At 38.5% G+C, this 10,125-nt stretch overlaps 2 protein-coding genes across 3 annotated transcripts in view; one reads left to right on the top strand and one right to left on the bottom strand.

Annotated features, from left to right (window-relative positions):
- Positions 1–178: 178 nt before the first annotated feature.
- On the bottom strand, positions 179–4,642 carry fbxo21 (F-box protein 21). Its single transcript, XM_072433087.1, has 12 exons — positions 4,377–4,642; positions 3,663–3,798; positions 3,451–3,560; positions 3,218–3,339; positions 2,684–2,830; positions 2,478–2,614; positions 2,268–2,404; positions 1,997–2,176; positions 1,775–1,907; positions 1,349–1,539; positions 1,126–1,283; positions 179–1,030 (listed from the first exon to the last, which is right to left on the bottom strand). Exons 1-12 carry the CDS (start codon positions 4,598–4,600, stop codon positions 795–797), a joined length of 1,911 nt encoding a protein of 636 aa, XP_072289188.1. The 5' UTR covers positions 4,601–4,642; the 3' UTR covers positions 179–794.
- Positions 4,643–5,230: 588 nt separating this feature from the next.
- nf2a (NF2, moesin-ezrin-radixin like (MERLIN) tumor suppressor a) overlaps positions 5,231–10,125 on the top strand; it is a 35,641-nt gene continuing 30,746 nt past the window's right edge. For both annotated transcript variants that reach the window (XM_072432846.1, XM_072432847.1), the window contains exons 1-3: positions 5,231–5,647; positions 6,266–6,391; positions 6,463–6,585. In XM_072432846.1, coding sequence (XP_072288947.1) covers positions 5,534–5,647; positions 6,266–6,391; positions 6,463–6,585 — 363 coding nt within the window. In that variant the 5' untranslated portion in view covers positions 5,231–5,533. The remainder of the gene's footprint in view (positions 5,648–6,265; positions 6,392–6,462; positions 6,586–10,125) is intronic.

The raw sequence follows: 10,125 nt of genomic DNA, 5'->3' as shown, positions 1-10,125 counted from the left end.
TCCAGGTCCTAAACCCCGAGTGTCCGCGGCAAACTCGCGCTGTAAAGTTATTCACAGATAAAAGACAGCAAGCCAAATGTATTTGAGCTAAACCAGTTTTATGTTTTTAAAAGTACAGTAATAAGAATAACGTGTAATGTCAAAATAGTCTTATGGCGCAGGACAGGTGCACCGAATATAAAACAAAAACATTAAAGATTGTTTTATTTTGTTCATTTTCACAAGGGTGACACAGGCCGTCATTGTTCTACATGTTAGAACATAGTGGTAGTAAATAAATGTTTCAGTTAAACATTTCATAAATGCACAGTAAAACCATGGGAAAAGTTAAAATAAGATGAATATACAGTCTTTCTGAACGTGTCCTGCGGACTAAAAGGGTTGGATATTATAATGGCACAGGTCTGAAGGGGCATCTGTATGTCCTTATGGGTTTGGGGCATTCACTACTGGGAGTGCATACTTTTACCATTCTTACATTTGGTTTATCAGTTTTTCTGTTCCGTGCAATACTTCACATTCTCACCAATACCTCCTTTAAAGCAGGACAGATGGTTTATTTTGTGTAGAGACCAAATGCATACTTTGCATTGCTACACTTGTATAATACTTCAGAGTTTATGTAAATATACTGTATATATGAAGATGAGAATATATCTTTTCAGATAAACCGTATTGATCGCTGCAACTACTTTTTGTTTGTCTCATTCATTACATAGCACTAATGCAACCTTTCTACGACAAGCTTGTGGTAATGGTGAATGAAGAAAGGGTTTCCTGGTTTGTGGTCGTCTTCACGTCTGCGACGCATGTGGCATGTTTAGTGGTTTGCTACATGTTGGTGGTTCAGTGTCCAGAGAGAGTCCGTGGTAAAGCTCATGTACTCTACCCAGAGTTTCCCGTTTGTCCTCGGGGTACCGCGTCTGTAGTTCTTCATTAGCAACATAATGGGTTTCAACAAACTCAGAGAAATAGCGTCCCACCTCAGGGTGACCTATTTCCAGTGGGGCAGAGTGGGGCTCCAGATTTTCTGAGAAAAAGTAGGATAGAAAAAGATGAGCAGTGAGAAGTGGTATACAGTATATTGTTTAAATGTTTACATCAAATAAGTTTGCATCACTTTACCTTGTGCAGCATAGCGACATGTACCGTCCTGCACAAGAACATTGTAGAAGGGCTGGTTAGCACCTTTGGACAGCTGCTGGACCCTCATGGTTGTGATCCACTCCTGACTCATAGTACATTTGGGGTCCCAGCCATAGATAACACAGTTATATCCCGACCTAAAATTAACCATGTAAATTAAGACTTGACAAAGACAATGAATGAATGTGAAACTGTAACAGACCGTTTATGTTTCATGATAAGTCCCACGGAGTACTGGACCTCCAGATGTTCAGGAGCACTGCGTCTCTTTTCATCAGGAGCAACAGGATGCTTCTTGTGCTGAATGTGCTCCAGTGTGTGCTGCACTAAATAACCTACAGCCCCGTGCTGGGAGGGATCTAATGCCTGAATATGTTGCAGGATATCTAGCACCTGGAGTGGAAAAAGCATGCAACTTTATACAGACATCAAGATTTTATTTGATTTATTTGTCAGGGACATTACAATTGAACGTTGCAATTAAATGGGTAAATCAATTAATTGCAAAGGCTATTTTGTTGTCCCCATCCCTGGTTTGGCTTTAATTACATGTTATAACACTAGCATTATGTTATAGTACTGGTTTGATGTGCAACCATGTGTAGGCATTCCTAAAAGTAATATTTACCTTTTCCGGCCAAATTCCCAAGTGAAAGTAGAGGCGAGCCTGGAGCAGCAGGTACTGCACATTATCCGGGTTGATTGTGAGGTAAAGGTCCAGCGAGTCTCTTAAAAGCTGATAGGACTTCTCATTGCCCTCCCTTAAACATGTTACATTTTTATTTAATAATATTTACACATTTCTTCAACTTTATTTGACAAATTCAGACTTTAATTTTTTTTGCCTTACCCCCTTTTGCCAATATTGAGTAGATTTCCCACCATCCTGAGGAGCACCTCTGTGGTACTAATGGCACTGTAGTAATCTGCTGTCACCTGATGGCCAATGAGATACTCGCACTCCTTAGCATTCAACTGCTTTCCCTTTCCAAAGGCATCAATGTAGATGAAGTCATAGATGTCCTCACTTCTGTGTAATACAGGAGCACTATGTATTATTTGAATTAATTGAAAATGTATACAGGTAGTATTTATTACTTAAGTATTGGAATAAACCATACCCCCTTGTTCTTTGGCACCAGCGTAGTAAGAAGTGATTGGGGAAGTTGACTGGTTCCAAATGAACCCCAAGCTTATGTGCTAGTGTCATGTAGAGGACAGAGAGGCTTATAGGAATGCCTGTATGGCGTAGTAGCACCTAAGGGAAAGATTAACATGTATTTAATTTAAGATAAAAACACATTATATATATATTTTATATTAAATAATACCTGATGAATGTATGAATTCAGAGGATTGTAGTAGTCAAATTCATTGCCTTTGAACTGAAGCTGCTCATATAAAACAGAGTTTAGGGCCCACAGCACCTGCCTCTGAAGTTCAGTGTCCTCTGTTTCAAAACAGTTACCTATACAAAAAATAAATAAATAAATAATTCATAATGAAACATCTCCAATAATAAAGTATGATTTCTAACCTTGAGCACAACGCAAGTTGGGGTGGGATGGATTCTTAATTCTTAGCATTTTCTTGACTTTCTCTACCATCTCATCCAACTGTGCTGATACACCTTCAAGAGTCACATCAGCCAATGGATTACAATACTGATCAACCAGGACAGCCCCTGAATGGAAAGGACAAGATATAATGTTACTCTGTTGTTTTGAATGCACAAGGTGAGAGATGTATTGAAAAATTTATACAATCGCAATTGTTGTTTTAGAAATATGCTGAATTTAGTTAATAATGAAAATTAAAAATAGGTTTGTGAGTCAATTAAAAATGAAACAAACTTGTAGTGCAACCTTTCCAATAGGGGATATTAATTCCCTTTGGTGGTTCATTTCACAGTTCATTATTCATGCTTTGAACAATACTTGACTCTCAGCCACAAAATGTTTGCACATTGGTTTGTTACTATATCTGAATAATCAATAATAATCATCAGCGTAAACAAACAAAACAAATATTAAGTATAGGGGTGGGTATTGACAATTACATAGTACTTTACCTTGAAGTGCCGACTGCTGTTCTTCAGGCTGTTCCAAGAATGTCTTTAAACTACGGAGGATATTTTGCTGTCTTAAGAAGTATAGAATTTTCCTTGCATAGTATTTCAAGGTCAAGCTTTTCCTAAGAAATAAGAAACAACAAAAATAGATTAAATGTGAACAGTCATTGTTTGTAACTATAACAAGTCAGTCATGGTTGCAGGATGTATTCAGAACCATTGCGTTGATTCACCTTTTATCTGTGTTGAGGATGAAGAGGAGCTCATCTTCACAAAAGTGCTCAGGCATTCCCAAGGACTCAATCTCTGCAAAACTGTCCCCCAATACCTGACCAACACAAGGCTAAGGAGCAGATCTTGTCAGCGGAAAAGTTGAACTTAAAACATATTCATACAATCCACAGTAATACACAGTCATATCATAGCACAATAAAATACTACTTACAACCTCAGTGAAGAATCTTTTGGAGATTGATTCAACCGTCCCTCTAATTTGTATTCCAACTCTGTGGCGTGTCCTGTATTCTTTGAGCCAGTCACAGCACTCATTTTGACGATAGAATTTCTGCAACCTTGGCCATCTGTAGATGTTTCATAATATATTCAATCAATATTCTATGCATCTATATAGATATAGATCCAATTAAAAATGTGTTTTGCTTTAAAGTGTTAATTGCTATGACAGTAGTCCTAATTCAACATGATTCTGAAACCGATGAATTACTAGTTAGTTCACTGATACTGGCATACATTGTTATTTAGCAGTGAGAAGAATAAACAATAATTGTAAAAGTCAAGTGAAGAACAAGACTTTAGCTGCATACCTCTCTGCAATGCACTTCTTATATGCATTCAAGGTCACCAGTTTAAATGTCTTTATATTAGAAAATATATACAAGTGAGTCAGGTTCATCCAACTTCTAAACTAATGCCATGATGTCCTGTGCAGTGGAGTGACAAGACACACTGTAAATGTGGTGCATCAGCAATATGTCAAAGAGGGTTACAGCTAGCCAATTTGAGACTATATCATCACATGCGTGCACGGGTTTTCAAGAAAGATCAATTTCACGATGCCAAAACATACAGGAGAAGATGTACTATGCAACAAACTACTAAAAGCTAATCTAGTTATCCGATAAGGCAAAGACCATGGCACCTGAGCTTGTACTGGTGCTCCCAGACCTTCCCCCTTCCGTGGCAAACGTCGTGTAGCCGCTTGCAACAACAGGAAACGTTACAAATGTCATCATGTTTTAAAACAGGAAAGCAAAATATGTGTTCAATCAACTCTGTTGGCAGGTCGGTGAGTTTTTTAGACTGACACTCTTTATAAATCCCGTTAAGACTTGGTTGTCCCTCTTCGGCCACAGAAGTCGCCATCTTTTCTGTTTACCCCGATTACCTCATATGTCTGGCCCCGCCCCTTTATGGTGCAGGGGGGCGGAATGAGAGGCGGGCCTGAGAAAATATCTGCCTCCTGATTGGTTTGTTCTGAAAGGCAAGAAGAAGTCATGTCGCTTTCAAGAAGCTCGTTAAAATTGCAGATAACCTTGTATCAATCGTAACAATACACATTAAACAGCCACATTAAACAGCTGCATCGTGAACAAAATTCTTTTCACTGAACAGGAACTGATAAGTTCAGGCCACATAGTATTTTTACTGTGATGAGTTTTTAGCGTCAAGCATTAACTTGTGACGAATGTGTAGCCTTCTCAAAGAAGAATTTCTGTCACTTTCTGAGACAAACAATTTGATCAAGTATCAAGTATTATTCAGTTATCTGAACCGTCGCAGCTTACATCTCAAAATTATATGACAGCACTTTTATGCACCTTAAGTTCACTAGTATGAACTATGGAGAAATTCGGTATAGCATACGTCAGTATTACCACATTGTTGACAGTCCTTGAACACGGCTTACCTTAGATACCTAGCTTCTAGCATAAGTTCAGTGCACGACTATTTTACGGTAATTTCTTAGAAACAAGTTTTATCAGCTGTACTGAGTCAATCATTTGTCTTTCTTCTCACATCGGCATTAATGTCTGATAATTATATCGCTCTCTAACACTGTACATTTTATTGAGGTAGTGTTAGCAGTTAGCATTAGCTTTAGTTATAACACAGTAATAGTGACTATCATGCAAGATGAAGAAAATTAGTTAGTTGTCACTCTGAAGTTGATACAATAATGCTAGAAAAAGGTTTACAACACGCAACGGTCCACTATTAAGTCCAGTGGATAATGCTTTTATAGTTGACAACGAGCTAAACTTTGCCCATTTGAAACTTTACTTGCATTAAAACACTATGGCAAGTGCCTTAGCTGCAAGAATGGGCTTTAACTCTCTATTAAGAAAACAGGCTAAAAACTTTAGCGTTAGAATCTGTACGATGGAGTCAGACATGGAGTTCAGCTGTGAGGTACGTATCATTGATTATAACTGTTTATTTAATAAATATTGTGTTGTCAATTCACGTCCTAATTCAGTAACTGTAACACAATAACATTCCTCACATGTTAAGTAACATTAAAAGTGACAAACTCCGACAAGTTTTAATGCAGTAAACTATTTTTAGGGAAAGGGGTAAATGTTTTTATTAAACGCTAGATGGCGCCAAGTCATAGCATTTATGTTTTGTGCCATGAACCTGTGTCAAGTAATGTTTGCTCTGGACATCTCTGTGAAAATACTGTGAATCATATTCATTAGGAGTGAAACTAACGATTCTTTTAGCTGTTAATTAATCAGAAATATTGACTGAAGGCTTCTAGACAGAATATTTACTAATGGTGTATTTTTATGAAAATCTGATCGACAATCAATTTAATAATGCAGCTGTCCCTTAATATAAAATGCCTTTCGATGTGATAAAAAGATAATGATAATGATGATCAAAATTATTATTACATTATTTTAGTAGTCGACTAGTCACAATCATTCATCAGATTAATCGTTGCAGCCCTAATGTCTTTGTTGCTTCTTTCCTCTAACACCTTATACACCTCTGACACCTCAAGACACCTCTTGGTTGTTGCAGGTCAAATTGAAAGGAAAGGACCTTTTTGACCTTGTGTGCCGTGCTCTGGGCCTGAGGGAAACGTGGTTCTTTGGGCTTCAGTACAACGTCAAAGACACAGTGGCCTGGCTGAAGATGGAAAAACGGGTGACAGTCTGCTCTTTAATGCTGCCTTGGTTCTGACCCGTGTAATTGAATTTACTCATTTATTGATGCAGGTTCTTGATCAGGAGATACCAAAGGAGGAGCCAATCACTTTCCAGTTTTTAGCCAAATTTTATCCTGAAAATGCTGAGGATGAACTGGTGCAAGATATCACGCAGCATCTCTTCTTTTTACAAGTCAGTATCTACTATCTGTATTCACAAAACACCCTGGGCTTTGTCATAATTGCCTTTGTACACTTTGTTTGGGCCACCCTGTTTAAAGGTAATGGCTATCAAACTGCAAAAAAGCCAATCACAACTGAACCTGAGATGCCATTTGCTGTCTTTTGAGTCGCAGCGTTAGCAAAATCCGGCGATCGTTTTGTCTCCTGATTGGATTGGCTAAGAACTGAACAACTAAAACACAAAATTAGATCAAAAGTAAACATTTTTTGCATTTATATTCTTGAATGCCCTCCAGCGTATCCGTTGGAGGGCAGGGGCTTATATAACTCTATGGGATATTTACAGTCGTTGAAAGAAATCTCTAAACGTATTATCCACCAATGTTGATCCTTCATCATTATTTGTTAGAGACAAATAACTACAAACATGCCATATTTATGTTATAGCTTTAAGTCCTTTAAGTCCAATAATCATGCCTTTAGGTTTGAATAATGACACTACTTTATAAAGCTATTGTGAAAAAGAAATATGGATAATCCTACATGTACTTTCTGGTTTTGGTGGCTTAGGTTTCAGTACCTTATCCATCCATCCAATATAGAAAATAAACTCTTTACTATATATTTGATTGACCTATTTATTAAAAACATAACTTCCTATTACAAGAATTTAGCTTGTACTCTTCCAATCCAATTCTTACCAAAAGGGGGCATCGCTCCACAGTGTTCCTGACAGTTTCCTGAGCACTCTGTAATACCATTTTTTCCATTGTCCCTGTCTGATTGTGTGCAGCCATGTGGAATCAATCCACAACATATTACTACTGCCCTTTCTCTGCTCTTAATAGTCCCCCGAGAATCCCTTGAGAGACAGTCACACTATTCTCTTTGCCGGGGAGAGGACTTGTAACTGTGCTGCATTTATCAGTTTTCTGCCAGCTACATTTATCAATTACCCATTAGGCTTTGACCGCTTGCTTATTGGCCCATTTAATAGCATATTTTCAGTGGGATTCTCATCCCCGATAGGTGTCCTGTCTGATCCGACACAATATGCTGCTTTTGTTTCAAGCTTTAAATGGACTCTGCCTTGAAACTATTTGGATTGGTCTGCTTATTAGGGCTGTAGTAAACTAAAGGAAGTCTTGGTAGAGTAAAATATGCCCTGTGCATGAATTAGTCAACTAAAACGGGTACGGTGTGGCACAGACATCATGCAAAAAAAACAATTAAAACAGAGAAGTAAATGGCAGATTTAACTATCCAGTCACTTCAATATAATACAGTAACAACAACAACAACAACAACAACAACAACAACAACAACAACAACAACAATACATTTTTATTTATAATTACCTTTCAACAATGCTGTACTGTACTGGACAGCAAGTTAAAAATACAGACCAAATATAAAAACTACCGGTAAATAAAACAGACATTACAAAATCGGGTGTTGGTGTGAGAGGTATTGAATTATGTGGTGTTGAATTGTCTGATCAGGTAAGTTTGAGCTTGTAGCTTTTGAAGTTGAGTGGAGTCTATGTGGTGCAGGTCAGGAGGGAGAAAGGTCCAGAGCTGTGGCGCGGCTGAAAGGAATAACAGAGCTGGAGAGTGGAGCGAGCGAGAAGGAGTTGAGATGTGATGGAGGTCAGAGATGTATGTTGGAGCGAGGTTATGGATAGCATTGAAAGTGGTGAGGAAAATTTTGAAGTTTATTTTTTTGAAGTTGAAGTTCTTGCAGGATGGGAGTGACGTGATGAATAGTGAGTGTCCGAGTGATAATGCAGGCTGCGGGGTTTGGGAGAAGCTGCGGTTTCTTTGTTGGGGGGGATCAAAGAGGAGAAAGTTGCAGTAGTCGATCCGGGAGGTGACAAGACTTTGGACAAGGATGGAAGTGGTGTGAGAAGTGAGAGAGGGTTACAGAAGTGAAAGTAAGAAGAACAGGTGATATTATTTTGTTCGGTGGAGGATGACATCCAGACCATGTCTTGAGGGGAAGGTAAGACTCTGGAATTATGGATGAAGATTGAGATGGATTTTTTTGAGTGTGTTCAGTTTGAGACAGTTAGAAGAGAACCAGGAGTTGGTTTCCCGAAGACTGAAAGTGATGAAGAAGTATCAGTGTGTAGTGAAAATGAAAATCCCTATATTCCAAATAAAAAAATGTATAGACTACAGAAAATTGGGTCCACGTAGTCCATTGACTAAAGGCGTAAAGCCCTACTGCTTATTTAATCTTCATACAGTTTCCATGTTGGTAAATGATGGCCGTCAGAGCAAAAGGTAGTCAGTCGAAACTTTACTACCACAGATTTTGTTCACGACCTTCTAGATTTGATGCCGTAATACAGATGGCGGTCAAGGTAATTCACAGTTTTACCATTTTGTTTGGGATTGGATCCACACATTTACCATCATGATGTGGCTCAAATTCAACTAACGACAATGCCATACTGAAGTGAAATCACCTTTGTTCCAAGTCATTACTGATACATTAATCACAAACAGGGTCAAAACATCTGCATTTTGACACTTGGAAGGCAAGTTCCACCATAGTTGTCAGACATTTTCAAACTATTTTCTCATTTGCTCTTTAGTTTAATTGCTCTGTGATGTCATGTGACCCTAAGCAATTGCCCAGTCCAGTCACAGTAATATAGATTATTGTGACTGGACTCCACATCTGGCTCACTGTGGCAAAATGAAAGCCACAGAATGAACACATGATTAAGTGTATATATATATTTATTTATTTTTAGTATCAACAGAGGAGAGACCTTTATCCAAACAAGACAAATTAGCCAACAGTCTCAGTGTCACATCGAGGGCTGACGAATACAAATTGTTCTGCCCCATGTTGCTTGCCTCCCATTACTCGGCCACCATTAATTCCAATAAAGGCAGGAGGAGGGCCCGCTTTCAGATAGTGTCACAGGCATGACAGCAGGATTAGCGCTTATCAGAAATGATCACCGACCCGGACACAAACATTCACACACTAGACAGCTCGGCGCACCCAAACCGACGCTTTTATTCACGCCGCTGCGACAAAACCTCATTTGTTTACCAGATCTTCCCACTGACCCCGATTAGCCGCCGTCACCTCTGGCTCCACACCTTTTTTAGTTCAAAAACATCAGACTACAGCATGACTGGCATCGTGGATAATACAGTTTGAACTTTTAAATTGGTCACTTACGTAAGTTAATGTGCGTTTGTGGATCCTTCCTGCTGCTTTGGGTTCTATTTAGCCAAAGCAGCATGATTTTGGAAATTATATAATAGCAATTTCTCTGACAAAATGCCATTAGATTCATGTTTTAACAGTAGGATTCTGTTCACAGTGCACAAACACGTCCAGGAGCAACCTATGTGAGAAGACTGTGTTACAATCAAACACATTTCAGATCATGAAGAGACTGCAGAGTAGAGGGTTTATTACATGTTCTAGATATATAACATGTGTTGTTTGCAGAGGAAACTGTCTCTTAAGCAATTGAGATTTCCATTCAATACTGATAAATCTAGCAGCCTTAGCTCTGCAAATT

Source organism: Eucyclogobius newberryi, unplaced genomic scaffold, assembly GCF_026437365.1.
Source record: "Eucyclogobius newberryi isolate DKJ021-1_F unplaced genomic scaffold, fEucNew1.0.hap1 SCAF_6, whole genome shotgun sequence".
In the NCBI taxonomy this organism is placed as follows: domain Eukaryota; kingdom Metazoa; phylum Chordata; class Actinopteri; order Gobiiformes; family Gobiidae; genus Eucyclogobius; species Eucyclogobius newberryi.
This window is presented reverse-complemented; position numbering and strand designations above follow the sequence as displayed.

Excerpts from the sequence above, each read along its gene's own strand:
- fbxo21 (XM_072433087.1), bottom strand. The coding sequence starts at position 4,600 with ATGGCGACTTCTGTGGCCGAAGAGGGACAACCAAGTCTTAACGGGATT. Across the intron at positions 3,799-4,376 it reads GAGCACCAGTACAAGCTCAG|ATGGCCAAGGTTGCAGAAAT; the intron begins GTGCCATGGTCT and ends AAACATCTACAG. Across the intron at positions 1,540-1,774 it reads TGGGAATTTGGCCGGAAAAG|GTGCTAGATATCCTGCAACA; the intron begins GTAAATATTACT and ends TTTCCACTCCAG.